The 18559-nt window shown below is 35.5% G+C and overlaps 1 protein-coding gene across 4 annotated transcripts in view; it reads left to right on the top strand.

Annotated features, from left to right (window-relative positions):
* Positions 1-18559, top strand: part of ITPR2 (inositol 1,4,5-trisphosphate receptor type 2) — a 405483-nt gene that overhangs the window by 176037 nt on the left and 210887 nt on the right. For all 4 annotated transcript variants that reach the window (XR_004955694.1, XM_016119206.2, XM_016119205.2 and 1 more), the window contains 6 exons: positions 7877-7966; positions 8084-8209; positions 11079-11201; positions 11811-12011; positions 13868-14119; positions 16729-16854. Coding sequence is in view for 3 of the 4 variants with exons in the window: in XM_016119206.2 (XP_015974692.2) it covers positions 7877-7966; positions 8084-8209; positions 11079-11201; positions 11811-12011; positions 13868-14119; positions 16729-16854 (918 nt within the window). In the remaining variant the exon portion in view is untranslated. The remainder of the gene's footprint in view (positions 1-7876; positions 7967-8083; positions 8210-11078; positions 11202-11810; positions 12012-13867; positions 14120-16728; positions 16855-18559) is intronic.

Consider the following 18559-nt stretch of genomic DNA (forward strand, 5'->3'; position numbering starts at 1 on the left):
TAGTTGATCTTTTATAAATAGGGAAGAGGACGGGATTGATTTGGTCACCTAGTAAGCCCGTTGCATCTATAAGCTTTATTACTTATTGTACAGTATAATGTTTCTGATTATTAAACTTATCTGCTAGGGAATTGCTTAAAGCTTAAAGGCTAGAGTATAACAAGTTGGCAACATCGGTAGCATTACTAATTAATCACATTCAAATACATGTTGACTTCTAAAAATAGGAAGGAGGGATTAACACAGGAAACCATATCTGAGTGGGTTAAGTCAGGATTGGCCTTTATATTCATCCACCTCTTTATTAAGGGTTAAGAAGCAGGTCACTTGAGCATCACAGTGCTTCTGAGACAAGTTCCCACTCATGTTATTTATTTGTGTTGTTAATTTTTCTTCATAATGATTGTGTGTCTATTCTGTATATCTCTATATCTATCAAAGTGATTGCCTAGATATGGTTGCCTGCTTCTTAAACAAACAAAAAAAACAACATGCCTTCACTGATCTAAAATCCGATGTTTAAACCATCTATTGAGTTTTTACTTTGAAGACTATATTTTCATTTTTCGGTGTTTCTAATTGGTTCTTTGTCATATCCATGCATTCTAGAATATCTGCCTGTTTTTACTTCATAATTTTTGTTATTTTAATGGATGTATTATATAAAGGACAGAGTTAACTGAAAAACATCCCTGGGGGCTCACTCTGGGTTGTTTGGACAATAAGCTGGCCACACTGTTTGCCAGAATAAGGTTGGGTGGAGGTAGGGGGGTTGTTTTCTAAGAGGCTGTACCTTAATTTGTGTTCCCATGGGACCTGTGCCTTCTGCCCCTCAGCAGGAGCAGTCTAATTTTTGTGAGCCCTGTAGCTGGTGTGCTTGATCAATTCCTATAAACAATAGACACCTAAATCCAGACTGCCTGGTGCCCGGGAAGTTTATGTATACCTTGATTGATAGGTTACTCTCAAACGTGGCCTGTAAGAAGTTACTCTGAGGTAGGGGATGGGGACGGTCACTCGGAAATGTAGACACCCATAGTCGTGTTCAGTAGAGCACCCAGAACCTCTCTATGGGAAGATGGAAAGATGGAGGACACGTGCTTTCTCTTCTCTTACTGAAGCTTGGCTTGTAGTGTCCCCTTCCCCAATAAAGCTATCCCTTATCCATACTGAGTGATGCTGTGGAGTAATCCTGAGCATGTGGCAACTACAGAGGGGTCCACCTCTGTAAGGAGATGTTATTTCTCACTTTATCCCTGATTATTTTATACATACTTATATTTAAAAATCCTTTCAGATTTTTTGATGTTTTATGTTTCCCTGGGAATGATACAATCTCATTATTGAGTTTTTGTGTTGTCTTTCTTAACATTAACTTTTATCATAGGTATTTGGATTGTAGTTTGCAGATTTATCTTAGTGAGAGAATGAATTTAATTCCTTCCTTTCTTCTCTCCCTCCCTCTCTTTCCTTCCCCTTCATTGCTCGTTCTCCATTTCTCTCTAGGCATACCTTCCTTGTCTGATGGTTTTACTGTTACCTCCACATTCCATTCCTCTATAAAAGCAAAAATAGTTTTCATTCTTTACTTAGCACATCTGATCTTTTTTCTTTGATAAAGCAAGCTGGCAAGAAGGCAGATCCCTCTAGAAGGATATCTTGAAAGACAATCGTGCTTTTCTAAGTGTTAGTACTTTGATTCTGCACGGCAGGAAAATAGTTTTACACAAACTTTTTTTCTTCAGTAAAACTTGTGATTGACTGACTCTTGACAAAAGTAACTGGTAGAATGTCCGACCTTCATGGCTTGGTAGAGAAAAGTCCATGTGTTTTAGACAGACTCTTTCTACATGATCTTATCAGCGAAGGACACTGGTAATTGCATGAACTTTTACTCATTAATTTTGGAGATTGCTTTTTTGAGTTTTCTTTCTATGGATTTGTTTTATTGTCTACATTTTCTGTTTTTGGCCCAGACCTCATTGTATGTTTACTTTGCTTATTTATCTAACATTACATATTTCTCTCCCTTATGTCTGAGCTAATGTTCCTGAAGGTGATTGCCAGATGAGTATCATTTAATAAATCCTTTCAGAAGACATACATCTGAAAATTAACTTTTGGTTTTGAGCCAAATGCTACTTTATACATCATGATTCTATTTGGTTTTAAAGCAAATTCTTATATGTAAAATTTATATCTCCTGAATTTGTTTCTTTGAATTACTTCTGCTATAAGAAAATTTTCCCTCTTGTCTTCTGGCTTACTTTTAAATTAATACTGTTTTAGCATAAACTTAGTATTTTCCTTCATATTGTAAAGGACAGTTACAGTTGCTATCTTGACTTGTTTTTTTTCACTTCGATATTTGTTCTAAATTTAATATAAGTTGTAAGTAAGGATTAAAGTTTCTGTATAGTTTCTTTTCCTCAGCAAGTGGCTTACAAGGAAATTGTAGAAGTTGATTCATTCAAATCAGAACAAGTGTGTGTTATTTGGACAGGCATGAACATTTCTGTAATGATTCCTTGCTAACGAGCGAGTCTAAAGAAAATTCTGATTATTTCCTCTCACATTCTATGCACATAACCCCTCCTCGTAGCCACATCAGGCTGCGTGGTAATGTGACTGCAACTGGGGACCTTCCCTCGTGCCACATAGCAGGTACCAGACAGTCTCTACAGGCTCTGCTGTATCACAAATGTTTCCGTTTCCTGTATAGTACTTTGTTTTTCAAGGTCACCCTGCTAACTAAAGGGTTTCCTGTCCTTACTACATTGTATATAATAGTGGCAAGGGTTATATAAAAAAGTATTATATCTCTATTATGCCATATAAGTAAAGTATTATGAAAGTATTGTACACTGCTGTGTTATCATGGGATTCTGTTGCCTTCTTATGAAAACAGCTATTCATTTACATCAAACATGCCTATCATCAGTATATTCCTTGTTTTTCCCAGTGTTTCTCTAAGCAAAGAGAATGCAGTTCAGTGGCACACAGATTTTTGTTACCTTCATCATCAGGTAGTCAAGGATATTTGGGGTGTTTTCTAGGACCTCTTATTAAACATTATCAAATACTAATCCACACGACATCAAATGGGTCTGATAATAACAATATTGTATTTGTCTTGGGACAAAGTGAAAGGAAAACAGATTTGGGGTAAGGTCAGGAATATGTATTTACCTTCTGGAAGGGAAGGGGTTTGGGCCTGAGTTAGCATAGTCTGGAGAGAAGTTATCCACCAGTAATGACAGACATAGCCTCTTTCACAAACTGGGCCAAGTCTTCAAGCAGCCTTAGGCACCAACCAGGAAAGCAGAGACTGTCAACCATGACACTGTGATGGTCCAAATTAGCTTTACATCACAAGATCAGATAAGTAGATCTAGGGCAATTTTAGGAATTCTGCAACTCCTTAGATATCTTCTAAATGACTGGTGTATGTTACTCTTAGATGGCAGGGGGGAATGCCTGTGCCATCCCACAATGAGGTTATCATTCAATTGTCTGAAGGAGGTGACAGTTATTATGAAGAGCTTCAACTAAATTATATATAATATGGTCAGTGAAGTATAAAAGACTGAATATATATACTCATATATATGTTTATATATGCACATACATATTCAGATATATATGTTTATACACACACATATATGTTTTGGAGGGAGGTGGGAAGGGAAACGGAAGGCCTTTGACCTCTGAAGTTGGGAGGCGGATAACTTGGTAAATGATGCCGCTGATTCCATTGAATACTGATTACAGAAAGAGAGGCTGGGGATACAGATGGTGAGCAGAATGCTCTGCAGTCTTGCTGACTTGATGACATTGCTGAGGAAGGACATCCTTTAACTTTCGTGGGGGGTGGGGACAAAGACAGACATGCACCGAGTTATTGTAATCGTGCAGTTGCAGGTGCAGGCAGTTCTATGTTGCAGGATTTGGGAAAAAAAATTTTTTAAAGCATAATTGCTCTTGTTTGAATGAAGGAGACAGATCCCCACTAATTGGGGCCAATATTTAGTTCATCGTATAGTTTATACAATATTATTTTTTTGTATCAGTTTTGTTCTTTATGTAAAAGAATTTCCTTGCCTGATGCAAGATAACTTTTGGAGGGAAACTGTATTCAGTACCAGTATTTATTTAGGTATTCTCTATTTAAGTCTTTACCTAGAACCTTGCTGTGCTCCCAATTTCTAGACTCTTTTGGAAATTTCTAGACCCTTCTAGACTATTCTTGCTATATTGTTTCTGAATTTACTGTTTTATGGTACAGTATATATTATGCGATTAAAAATCTAGCCGCCTCTATAAAATCAATTAACTAAGCAGTTTTTAAATATTCCATTAGAAATAATAAATTTAAACTCTTCTAGATGATAGGAAACCACTACAATAAAGTACAAGTACTTTTGGACTGCCGTCTTTATTCTTCATCGCTGTTCTCCACAGTATAATTTGGATATCTACTATAAGCATGGCACTGTTCTGTTACACATTTTTTTTTAAGCCTTTTCAGCTCTGGGACACTGCATAAAGTTACACTTCTGTATTTCGCACCCTACTAATATTTTGTAATTAGAATAAAGCCAGGGCTTAGGGCCACTGACCTAGGACCAAAGTTGTATAGTGTATAAAAAATATAACCAGTTTTCACTTTTTCTATAGGAAAACTCTTGTAACACCTTCACTTGGAGCACTTTGGTATTAAAATAAGAAAAAGAGAACTAACAGTAGTTATATAGTTTACATATTTCTCGAATTCCCCCGATCACTGCTTTTACAATCATCCAGATGTTCTATTGGTTAATATTTTTGTTCAGTTTAATCACATCAAATTATTTTCTGAAATTAAAAGGGGCTTTTTATTGAATTCTCCCGTGTTGCCTCCTTTTGATGACTGCTGGCAATTTTAAATTAAAATAATTATTCTTCATAATTCCCATACTTAACAGAGGTTAACGTTGTCTATATCTTCCCCTGGGCTGTACTAAAGAGCTTTTTGTAATGTAGTATGTTTCGCCTGAGATTACTTTTCTTAAAACAAGACAGCTGCTTTTTCTTCAAGTCATTGTTTAAAAAGTAGACTTAAATATATCTGCCAAAGTTTTGCCTTTATTTTAAACTGATTTTTTAAAAAGTTAACATATATCAGAAAGAGCTTCTTCTCCAATCTTTGGATTTGATATTATCCTAATCCAGCTTTGTAGTACAAACATAGGGTTTTTTGTTTGTTTGTTTTAATATTTCTTCTCTTACAGAAAAAAAAAAAAGAATATGGTCTTTTAAAAATTCAGTCTCAACTTCTGTGAACAGGAAAGGAAATGTAATTTTATTTCTAGCTTTTGCAGTTTCTACTTCTCATTAATAAATTACTTTTGCTATCAAATAGAAACCCCGTTTGTCTCATTCTCTTACCTCTAGTCTCTTTCCATCTAAATAGTTTTCATTCATATTAGCATTCAGGTCCCTTTCCTCTTCTACACTGGCTTCGTTTACACATACAGTTTTTTATTTTATTCTACAACTTTTTAGGATTTACTTAGTGTTTATTGTCTTACATACAATATTTTACATATTTTTTCTCTTTTATTTACCTTGGGTGCACTTCAACCACTTTCGTTTTCCTCTTAGAGTTTATTAGGATAAATGGATGACACAACCCTGGATTCTAAGAGTAACATTTTGAATGATTTTAGTGTTTATACATTTTACTTTTTGCAGTTCCAATTCTCTTGAGTGAAAGAGACAAGGTGGTCCAAAGGTAAGAAGGTAATCTTGAAAGAGTATCGAGTCCCAATGAAACCCAAAGAGTGGGGTTTAAAGAAAATGGTAGTGAATCACAGAATAAAATGCTGAAGAAAGTTTTGGTGATTATGAGTCATTGGCATGTAAAGCAATTTAGCACAATGTGTTGTAGATTGTTCTTTTGAGAAATTTAGTGGGAACAATAATCTGGGATGCGAGACTACTTCCCAGGTTGGGCAGAATTACTGAAAGTGCTTGGTGAGCCCCAACTTGGCCATATTTTAAAGAGAATGGAAAGAGTCAGGAGAGGGTAAAAGCTGCCCATGCACTTAGAAACAGGGATGGGCAGGGAGAAGAGGCAGGCAAAATGGAATTTTAAAAATCCATACATCAAACATTTTTTTCGGAGACACAGTGGGAAAATAGGCAGTTTTGTGGATGACCCTGGAAATTTTCAGGTGGAAAAAAGAAATTTCATGTAGGGTAATTTCCATATGTTCAGTAAAGTGGGAGAAGAGGTTACTTCCTATGGCGGAGGTCAGATTGGGAGCCTCTGTCTTAGACAATATTTGCCTGGAGAGAAGCAAAAAAGGAATGCAGAACTTATTGAGGAGTGGTGAAGGCTCAACACTGATCAGTCGCTCTCCTGCTTGAAATATTTCATCCGAATTTTTTGACTAGCAAGGAAAGTATTTTTTCTTTCTTTCTTGGTTTATAGTAATTTTGTGATTTGTCACAGAACACGGTAGAAATAACAGATTGGGATAAATGAAATAATATCAACTGGCTTCATATATTTTTGTTACTTTTTTCCTGAGGTTAGATTTGGATCCCCTTTAATTGAGAGAGAGCCAAGCACCATCAATATAGTCAGGAGTATATGGTGTTTTTTTTGGCCCAAGCTGAACTTGACATTTATCCCAATTGCAATTTTGTACATATTGTAAATCAGGGAAGTAATCAGGGCTCACTTTACTCAATTTCCCACCCTTACAACATGTGCTGTCAGTTCTCGCCACTTTCTACACCGTTACACTTGTTCTTTATCTAAGCTGACTTCTTCACCTGACAAATGTCCCCTTGCCCTCCTACATGTCTCTCATGCTTAACTAGTTTTTGTCTTTCCTGACCTTGTCTTAAACTTGACCTCCTTCATAATGCTGTCTAAAGCTATAGCTAGTCTCCCCTCTCTCTCTGACTAGTGAATTCTGCTCAGTACAAATCTTTATTTTTATATCTCTTCCTATTTGCTTAGATAGGTTGTAATTTTCTTATGAGAAGGGCCATATCTTTTATTTCTTTTAGATCCACTCACCTTGTCTAGTACCAGGTGTGTATTAACTCTTAATAAATATTCATGAATTAAATTGTTTGTGACTGGTATATTATTTTCATATGGTGACTGCAATAGTTAACTAAAATATGTACACTCTATATTTTTTATATTATGTGCTATGGATATTGGTTGATATAATGGAATATTTTTCGTGTTTCAGGTTCTCTTAATCCACTTCATCAGTTTAGTAATGTAAAATATTATTTTTAATTTAAATTTTATTTCCTTTCCTTTATTTTCATGCTTTTGTTCATGCTTGGTTGGCCTCACGTCATTAGTCTTTAAGGATGTCATGGTAACCTGGCAGAGAATTCTTGGGTTAAGGTGTTCTTTCTTACCATTTCTGAAATGTTTTTTAGTTGTTATGATAGTCTTCTTCATTCTTTTTTTCCCCCGAAGTTCATTCCTGATGATATAATTATACCTTTTGTGCTCTGGGTGCTCTGGGTTTTTACTATTCTTTCTTCTATAGGCAATATAAAGCCATGATATGTCTGATATGTTTACCATAAGAAAATGCACTGATATGTAATAGCTTTTCCTTTTTACCTTAGCCCATGAATTGTTATTAATGACATTTATCTTATAATTTGTTCATTATTAGGAAGTAGTAATTTGCATACAAGACAGAATTTTTTATTGGATAAAAAAAGTACAAAGGAAATATTTAAGTTGAATCATAAATTTATTACAAAAGAGTTTTTAAGTGTATTTACTTATTACAAAGTAAATTTATTACAATGCTATGTAAGGCATAAAAATGCATATTTTTATTTATTTTAGGAATCAAACATTTTAAGTCCAGTGCAGGATGGAACAAAGAAACCGCAGATTGACAGCAATAAGAGCAATAACTACCGGATTGTAAAGGAGGTCAGCGGAAGTAAAATATTTTTATGTGGTTTTATGTTTGCATGGCAAAGAATTTTTGCATGGGTGTTATAGTTACTGTTATATTTGTTACATTTACTGCTTTTCTTCTTTTTGAAGATTTTGATTAGGCTAAGTAAACTGTGTATACAGACTAAAAAGTGTCGGAATCAACATCAACGATTACTGAAAAATATGGGAGCTCATTCAGTGGTGTTGGATCTTCTGCAGATTCCTTATGAAAAGGTTAGTCCTTACTTAAAATTTATTTTTATTTTGATCGAATTTCAAACATATAGCAAAGTTACAATGAGTTTTTTTTCCTTGAACTCTTTGAAAGTGAGCCTCCAAGCTGATGCCCCATCACCCCTGAGCCAGTTAGTGTCTTAGTTTCTACAAACCAGGACTCTTTTCTACATAACCACATGACAACCTTCCAAATCAGGAAAGAGTATGAGAATTTACTGCCACTTAATTCTCACGAGCCATTCACATGTCTCCCATTATCCCAATCGTGTCCTGTTTGACAAGGAGATCTACCTAGAAACAGGTGCTGTTTTGTTGTCATGTCTATTTAAATCTCCTCATTCTTGAACTTTCATGATGTTGAAACTTTTGGAGACAGACCAGCTACTTGGAAGACTGTCTCTTAATTTGAGTCATCTGATATTTCCTTGTGATTAGATTCAGTTATGCATCTTTGGCAGGAATGTAGCAGAAATGACGCTGAATTCTTCCCACTACTTTATGGGCAGCACCCAATTTTGGTTTGTCTCATTACCGATGACGTACACTCTGATCGCTTAACAAACGTGGTGTCTGCCAGGATTCTCCCCTGTGAAGTACTCATTTTTCTTTTATAACTAAAAAGTATTTTGTGGAGAGGTTCTTTGAAACTAGGTAAATATCCCATTCTTCATCAAATTTTCAATGTATTCATTTATTTATTTTTATCATTATGGACTTGTGGATGCTCATTTTAGGCAATAGATTCTACTAGGTTTCTATCATTATTATTTTGATTCTCAGTTTGTTCCAGATTTGGCCATTGGAGCCCTTTCTTATTGCTATTGGGGTTTTGCCCCTCTGGTCCCTCTAAATAGACAAAGCTAGGGAATATGTGCATGTGTGTGCATATAGTCATTGATTTAAGAATACTCTATAATAACTAATCTGTCATCACTGCTGCTGCCAATTCTTCCACATGAGTGCCCTCTGCACCTCCTTCAGGCTCTGACACCCCCACGGTGAATGCCCTTTTTATCTCTCTTGGACACCAGTGTGCCATGCGAGGCCTCTTAGTGCATAGAGGCCCCTCCCTACTGGGACTTTCACTTCTTATACTGGATTCATGTCCCATCCCCTGTCCCCTCGACTTTGTTACTTTTAATATGTACATTTATAAATTCCTTAGGTGGAATAAAAGAATTTAATAAAAGAATTATTAAAAAGTAACAAAAGGTATTAAATCCTCGACTTTTAGTATCCAAATGATTTTATCTTTGATACTGTAACATGGACATTTGACAAATTTGACATATTGATCAAGTCCCTCCTTTTAAAAATGTAACTGTAGCATTGAGTATTTTACTATTACTTTTGTGTTTATAGGTTTGCTCAGTTTTAATAACTGGATTATTCAAAAACAAAAAAAGGATAAGCGTTTTAAAGAAATATCAAATACAGTAGAACTGGCCCTGGTGTTCTGTGCTCTTCAGCTTTTCAGTGGGAATTGAGTATTCCTGCGGCTGAAGTTTCTTATATCTTTTTACTATTCCTGAATTATATAAGTAAAGGAAAGTGTTAGTAGATTTTGAAATAAAAAATTTCCTATTTTAAAATTAGGAATGGAGTTTTTCTATTTATTTATTATTAGTCTTATTCATTCCATTATATATATGAGGACATGTGTCTATTAATTATCTTAGGCTGTTCGTTTAACTATAAATGTCATAAACTATAGACTCTTAGATTAGTTAAAAGAAAGCATTAAAATTATTTAATATAAACTACTACTTAAAACATGAGTCCAGTTTGTATCTCTGACATGAACCACATGACAAATAGGAAAATCAACTACTCAGGCAAAGTTTAGATAGTTTCAGTGATATTGGTAAAAGACTACCTTTAAGGAGAGAACTTTGTGTTCTTTGTGAACTTTGAGAGTTAAGTTTCTTAATGAGAGTCCTATAAGCAAATGATAGTATTATGGAACTTTGGAAAATGACAGTGAATAAGAGAAGCAACCTAAAAGTACATGTGTTAAGAAAGAGGGACAAAAAAAAAAAAAAAAAAAGAGGGGGAAAAGATTAGGAGAGAAAGCAAAGGGAAAAAGGAAAAGAAAGATGTGGAAATTGGAGCCCAAGTCAATAGCAAAGAAGGGGCAGAGAAGGGAGAGGAGAGGACAGATATAAGGTCAGAAAAAAATAGAGAGAGAAATTTACACAGTAGGGGACAAGAGGAAAAGTGAATGAGGTAAAGAAAGAGAATAAGGCCAAGAAAGGAGGACAACGGAGCAGGAGCAGGAGCGGAATAGAAGGGACGAGAAGAGGAGGAAGAGATGCTGGGAGAAGTTTGAGAAAGAGGAGAAGCAAAGAAAAACAAGCAAAAACCCCTACAAAGGCCCAGATACCTAGAAACACCAGGAAAGAGTGGAAATCCAAGAAAGGGAGGAATGAGAGGGATGGCGACAGAGAAGGGTGGAGAAACAGAGAGAATGGGGCCAGAGAGAGAGAGAGAGAAGGAAGACCGAGGGGTTTGAGGCAGAGACAGGGGAAGAAGAGGCAGCTATGGACTGAGATGGGAAAATGAAGTGGATAAGCAGAAAGGTTGGGGAGAAACAAAGACTGTAAAACAAAGAGGGGATTGAGAGTGGAGCAGAACCGATCATAGGAGGAGGAATAAAGAGGCAAGAAACATCTAAAACTGGTGATAGGGAGTGTTCTGTGGGGGGTAACTGGGAGTTTCATAGAAACAGAAAGGGCACAGAGAACGGGAGTGTAAAACAGTGGCAGGAAGAGAAAAAGTGCACATGCCCCCAAACATTATTTTTTGAGAATACTTTTACTGTGCTATGTTTGTTTCTCTGTGTCACGCGCCTCTCTTTAACTTACAGAATGATGAAAAGATGAATGAAGTAATGAACCTGGCCCATACATTCCTGCAGAATTTCTGTCGGGGAAACCCACAGAATCAGGTTCTCCTTCATAAACATCTGAATTTGTTTTTAACTCCTGGGGTAAGTACTTTAGTGACTTCTAATATTTACAGTAAAGTGTCCATCAAATTAATTTTAGCAGCATTGATGAGTAGAATTTTATGAATCTTCATCACCTCATTTTTTTTTTCCTTATAGGGATTTTCTCCCTCAAAGCGAATATTATTTCCATTAAAGAAACATTTAAGGAGACTTGGGAAAAATTACCTGCAAATAACCATTTCATTTATTTGTGTATAGTTTAATGTTAGGAAAATGGTGTGGTAGAACAAAGGACTAATTCTGCAGTGCCATGAGTAAGATAAATATGGAAAACTCAAAGGTGGAATTTGCTCTGCTGGGTAAAATATGTGTAAGCGAGTACTATGGAAGAGCTAACTTTGAATAACAGATAATTAAATTCATCTCAAGAATACTGTTGCCAACATGTTGATCTTTATAATAATAAGTACCTTTTCCCAACTAAATTTCTTTGCGAGCTCAGTTTTCTTTTAGTGGTGAATGATCTCATTGCATTTATGGCTTTGCATAACATATAAAAATGATCATTAGCAGGGAAATTAGTCTAAGTACTGTAGCTTAGAAAACTGATCTTGTCAGAATTACAAGGGCACGTTCCTCTCTGTTCAGCTCCTTGAAGCAGAAACCATGCGGCACATCTTCATGAACAATTACCATCTGTGCAATGAAATCAGCGAGAGAGTTGTGCAGCATTTCGTGCACTGCATTGAGACACACGGCCGCCACGTGGAGTACCTGAGGTTTTTGCAAACGATTGTAAAAGCAGATGGTAAATATGTGAAGAAATGCCAGGATATGGTAATGACAGAGGTAGGTTCTCTTGTCATTTTATCAGCTTCACACAAACAGTATGCTCAAATAAGTGTTTTCTGTTAACTTAGAGTCAAAGAAAATGCAGCGATGTATTTTTGGAAAATAGTTTAATCATGACTATTTAAGCATATATTTTGCTTAAGTCTAGTGAAGTAATATAAGTTAATTTTATAATTTTCTACGAGTATACTTTTATTTTTGATCCTTAATGAATTTGTGTACTTTAAATGATGGTTAAGATCCTATGACATGTTGTAGATTCTTTAGGATGAGAATGAGAAAATTTTATACTTCTAAGTTTTTAATGTATAACAAAAATATATTAAACTCTGCTTTTCCAGTGCCTTTTTACTCTGTTCCTGCAGTATAGAATGGATGTTCTCTGCTACTATTTGCAGAGTCCTTTAAAGGGAATGAAACTAATTAATAGAAAGTATTCATCAGAGATTTATCACATGTGAAAACTTAGCTTTTTAGAGTAAGTTAAAAATTTAAGAAAAACAAATGAAGTACTTTATTTTGTCATTTTCGTTGTGTGACTTATGAAATGAGTAAGTTACTCACTGAGAACCACATGATATGGTGGAGAGCTGACAGCTCTTTGAGCCCATTGGGTTAAATCATTTGCTCTGTGACTGAATGTTTTTCTAAAGGATTGTATGAATTAAGGCAGCTTTCAAATATAGCTACCAGTTATATAGTAGATTATATTGATTGGGGGGACTTTCCCAATATATACCTGAAATTTGGCAATGAGGGTGATTTCTATATTCATTCAATGTGAGCCCTCTTTCCCCACAGAGATGTTAAAATTAAGCTGGCATAAACCTTTGAATTTTTAACGTGAATTTTTGTTTTAAACATTTTAAGAAACATTTTCACTTGTAAAAGTTACCTTTTCCTTATCTACGTTTACATTCATGCTAGTTCTTCATTGCCTTGAAATGTGTGGGAACCAATCTGATTTTGTATTATGATTATCAAGGAAAGAATTACAGTGGGAAAGCACCAAATATTTAAGTCAGTTGTATGACACTTAGGAGGTCAAGTGTTCCTATGTGTAAAGAAGTATTTGTAATATTATATTGTATAAAAATATAATACATGTTTTTGGCACATATACATCCTCTTCAACATAACTTTCAAACTAAGCCAAATAATTCTTAATCAATTTAAATATACTGTGAATTTAAATAAAACAGAAAAAAATTATATAAGCTGTGTTACCCACCAAAATATCTCACATTGGGGTTAGAATATATAAACAAAAATAGGAAGGAAAATTTGTGTCCTAAAAGCATATTTGTTTTGTTTCTTTCTTTTTTCTGAAGTCATCTTTTTTTCTCTTTCTCATCTCTCTGCTTTTACTGATGCTTATGACACATAGAATTTCCAGATTTTTATAGAGTTGCATTTGGCTCAATGTACTTGCTTACTTATTTTGTCACTGTTGAAAGGGATGGGGATACTTTATTCTGCTTTAGTAAAATTAGATTTATGAGATTTCTTGTGCTTTGGCAGTAGAGTCTTGCATTTGAAGCAGAGGGAATATTTTGCAGGTTTAATTTCAGTGGGTAACTGTTGAACAATTTACTATCATTAATGTCATTAATTCTTGCCCCCATCTGCCATTCCCATATCTCCCCTACTGGTTTTGACAGTATTCATAATTAATTGCTTAGCACATGACTAGAATCTTTTTGCCATCCTCCCTTGGTATAGTTCTATTTTTGCAACATTATCTGCTATTTTTACAAAAACGTACGTGTGTTTCCAGACAGAACAAGCCTTTGGCAATAACTGCAAGGATGAGTATTTGGACTGCTGTATAGACTCTCTTATTGTCATTTCAGTTGATAAACGGGGGTGAAGATGTGCTGATATTTTACAATGATAGAGCATCGTTCCCCATCCTTCTCCAAATGATGTGTTCAGAGAGAGACCGGGGGGACGAGAGTGGTCCTCTAGCCTACCACATCACCCTCGTGGAGTTGCTGGCCGCGTGTACAGAGGGGAAGAACGTCTACACTGAAATCAAGTGCAATTCCCTTCTGCCCCTGGACGACATAGTGAGGGTGGTGACGCACGATGACTGCATCCCTGAGGTCAGCCTGGCAAACACTTAGGAGCTATAGAATTGAAAATAATTTTTAAAGTGCGTAAGTGCCAGAAGTTCCCGTACTGCTATTTATAATGAGATAGTATATTTAGTCAAGGAATTGTGCTTAGTTATATAATTATGAAAATTTAAAAAGAACATTAAAAAGTTTACTTTCTTAGTTCCATAAGAAGCTATGAAAGACTATAAATCTTTTTAAAGTATGGGCTTTGGAAGCTACTACAGGAGTCTCTGAATTCTAACTATGGCAATGTGAACAAACTGAAAAATTTACTTGTAACTTCTAGAATATTCTTGAGAATGTAAAAAACATTTCGTAAATAATTCACAGTGATTGATAGTAAAGGATAGGATGGTGCTGCAGGATCATCTGTATGACTCTGTAGGTTTACCTTGCTTTATAGAATAGATGTGTTCTTGGAAATATGAACACACATTTTGCTTTATTCAGACATCATCTTTTACCCTCTGTCCTAGTCTGGCTCTGATGACAGGAAAAAAACTCATTAGAAACTGCTTGCCTGCCAGTGGGATTAATGAGTTTTCCAGGAATGTACATTGTCCTGATGTCTTTCTTTTCCTTTGTTATGTTCTATTGCAAAGTTCATAAATGCGTGATATGCTGAATATGATCTAAATCTAAACATTTTAAATCATGGTAACTTAAAAAGTTGTCAAGTTAGATTAACTTCCTGACTTCCAAATAGTCTGATGTTGTGATGACCTTGAAAACATAATTTTGTGGAATTGTTGTCATCTCAAACCAGGGTTACTTTATGACTTCGTTGGTTTGAAAGATGGCAAAGAAAAGAAGCATAGCATAGTGATTAAATCCATGGTTTCCGTCTTCATATGAGGTCCTGATTCGGACCGTGTTTCTTCCCACGTGCAGTTCTCTCTGACAATACCACTCCTACCTCTTGTGTACATCTGCTTCACTCCTCTTCATTCTCAGACCTTGATTCAGGCATTATCCTTTCAAGGAAGACTTTCATAGCCTCCTGTAGTAGAGTTTATAATTTAAAATTTGATATTAGAATTTTATTAGTTAATAAATATGTGTAGCCCTCACATCCTCTCCCAAGATTATACACTCAGTGAGGGTGAGAACAAGATTTGTTTCTAATTTACCATTATAATGTCTGAGCCTGAGCCTACACTTAATAATATGTTTTGCATGAATGAACAAATGAATTGAAAAAATGAGTCAGAAACCTGGACCCAATACTTCTTGACTGTGTGACAAACTCCAAACAAGTTATTAACCTTTCTCATCTTCAATTGTCACAAATTGAAAGTGGAATTATTATAGTATGGACCTGATAAGATTCTTGGAGTATGAAATTAAGTAAGATATTACATATAAAATGCTGAAGGTGTCTGACATGTAGCAGATGATGAATAAATGTTAGCTTCTGTTAAGATGATTATGATAATTCACAGAATGGCTCTGATGTCTCCTTACCCTATGGTCAGTCCTTGACACAGGCACCCTGTCACTAAAGGTTTGCTTTAGACCTCAGTCAAGTAGTAATATGCACTAAGGACATGAAAGCTGACCCTGTATTACTTATGATTCTACCTTGGATTCCATGAATCCCCTGAAATTGTTTATATGATATCTTACATGTATACACATTTGTATCTGGGGAGAATGTTATAAAACATTCATCACATTTTCAATAAAAAGAAAGTAAAGAAAATGAAGAACAAAAACTACTGCCCATACACAGTTTAGAAATGGTATATGTGGGTGAAACTCATCTCACTCCTTTATATGGAATTTTGCTAAATCTGGAAAGGAATTTTACTACATCTTAAAATAAACCTGCTTCTTCTCAGAAATAGTAATTTAAATATTTTTGAATGGCAATAATTTAGTTGACACATTTAAACATTATATTAGAACTCTGTTGGTTGCAAGTTATAGAAACCTAACAAGCTAGTTTAAATTTTTAAAAAAGAAAATTTAATCGGCTCCTGTATTTGGGAATTTGAAGGATAGTTGTTCAGACGGATCAAGAGCTTCAAACAGTGTGAGAATTCTTTCCATCTCCTATTCCCTTTTCCTTTGTGGTTTTGCCTTATTTTCTTCTTCCGAGCATAATTTTCCTTCACACACCTAAAGAAGATGGCTTTAGCTTGCACCACTTTAGCAATGAGAGGGAGGTGGGGGAGAGGGAGGGGGAGAGAGAGTGAGAAAGAGAAAGACTATGACAGAGACAGAGAGAGAAGGAGAGGGGAGGGAAGGGGAGAAGACAGCAGAGGAAGGAAGAGTGAGAGGGGAGAGTGGGGAGGGAAAGGGGAGTTTGACATCTAGTGTCTCGAATATGATAGACTTAGTTTATGTGACGTGCACATTCTCACACCAGTCATTGGACTCAGAAGAATCGAATACCAGGTCACGTGTTCACCCTGGGTCAAGGAATGGGATAAAGTGTCTTAGTGAAAGACGGAAGGTGGGAATGCTTTCAGGGTAGACAAAAAACATGCTTAATCCACTGTGGGAACTAATGCAGATTTTATTTAACCTTTCATAATTGATGTTTGAAAATGAATAAAGGAAACTCTCTTTTGTATTTGAAACTTGTACAGGTTAAAATTGCATATGTGAATTTTGTTAATCACTGTTATGTTGACACTGAAGTGGAAATGAAAGAAATTTATACAAGTAACCACATTTGGAAATTATTTGAGAACTTCTTGGTGGATATGGCAAGGGTAAGTTACACTTTGACCATTACATGCTGCTTCATGTTTAATAAACTTTTCCAACATGTATTTTCACTAAACAGTTTCAAGTATCTGGATAAAAACTTAGAATGAAACCTATTACCTTTGGATATAATCCATTATATTAAAAAAGTTGTGAATGAGTTTCAGAAGATCATGAGATTGAATGAGTTAATGTACACAAAATACCCAGTACTGTTCATATAGCAACAAAGTTGTTCATTTTTACTTTTACAACTATGTTGGTCTGTTATTAAATGAAATTTTAGTGGCCTTTTTACATTGGTTAGAGAAGACATTTGTCAGGGGTCAGTTTGTATTCTCCCTTCTATCATAAATGCAATTACAAATCAAAGTTGGAAAAGATCTTAAGAAGTCTTGCTTACTGCTTTTGGAAAGGTAGGTACTTGACCTAACTATTCAGGATTTAGCATGGCTCTTTGTTGCCTATTCAGAGCCTTCTTTGGAAGTGTGCTTTAGGAATTGAATCACCTAGTGGTTTTACTCAGGCCAGTCAAAATATATTCTGCTTTTAACTTTGAGTCTATTTCTTCTTGTTTGGCTTTTTCTGGGGGATATCAGGGTGGACATATGGAGCTGTTTGGCCTTTTCTAGATACTGTCAAGCATGTATTTTACTTCGTTAATCTTAAGTAAATGAATGAGTAAAGGAAAGAAGGAAGGAATTTTTTTGATAGATAGCACTTATTCCTTTATTTTTACATGCTAAATTATCATAATGTCCAGGGTTATTATTTTAGTATTATTTTGGATCTTCTCTGGGTTTCTCTTTAAAGTTATGGGACATGACATTCAAATAAGAGTTTTGATAATAGAAGAAAGTGTATAGATAACTCCTCAGACCCATTATGACTTACAGTGGCCTATGAAAGTCCTCCTGTTTCCTACATTCCTGAATGCTGGTGGATTTGCTAGGCCTCATTTACATTTATTTGCAGGAGAGGGGTTGATGAGGTTTGTTTTTTCAGTGTCTTATAAAAGTGAATGCTGACTGTTATCCATTAGCCCGCCACCTCATACAGCCCTTTTGCGAAGGAGGGAAGACAAAAGGGATTAATAAAACATCAACTACAGATTGAAATATCTGAGAGAAATCTTGTATCATAAAATAAATCAGGTATTATTCAAGTCCCGGAACTCTTTTATTTCATCAAGGCTTGCAGGTGAAATATGCCTGTTTTACCTGTGGTGTGGTGTAGCATGAGCGAGCTCTGCTATTTCCAAGCACGAATCAAGTAAGGCAGTCCCTATTCTCCTTCATTTCTATAGAACTAATAGGCACTCATTACCTTTCTCAGGTAAACCTGCACCTGAGGAGAAATCATTCTGTTTACACAGGTTTTACACACCACTCGTATTCCACCCCCCAACTCCCTTTGACCTTGTGAAAGCCCTTGTACCTGATCAGCTATAAGTATCTCCAGAGAGAGACCTTGAAGTAAAGGATGGTTTATATGCTGACGACTGAGCTTTAAAATTGCACGTGCAGGAAGATATTAAAGAGATTATGGAATGATTTGCAGAGTTGCACAGTGCTATGGACTAAAGATAAGCTTGAAAAAGAACAAGGTCACATTCTAGGAAGCATGAGCTGCAAAGTTAAAAGGATTTTTTAAATTTTTTGAACCAAAGAAAGCTAATGATAACTGCCACTGCTTATGCTACTGTTGAAA

This window comes from Rousettus aegyptiacus, unplaced genomic scaffold, assembly GCF_014176215.1.
Source record: "Rousettus aegyptiacus isolate mRouAeg1 unplaced genomic scaffold, mRouAeg1.p scaffold_m13_p_2, whole genome shotgun sequence".
Lineage (NCBI taxonomy): Eukaryota > Metazoa > Chordata > Mammalia > Chiroptera > Pteropodidae > Rousettus > Rousettus aegyptiacus.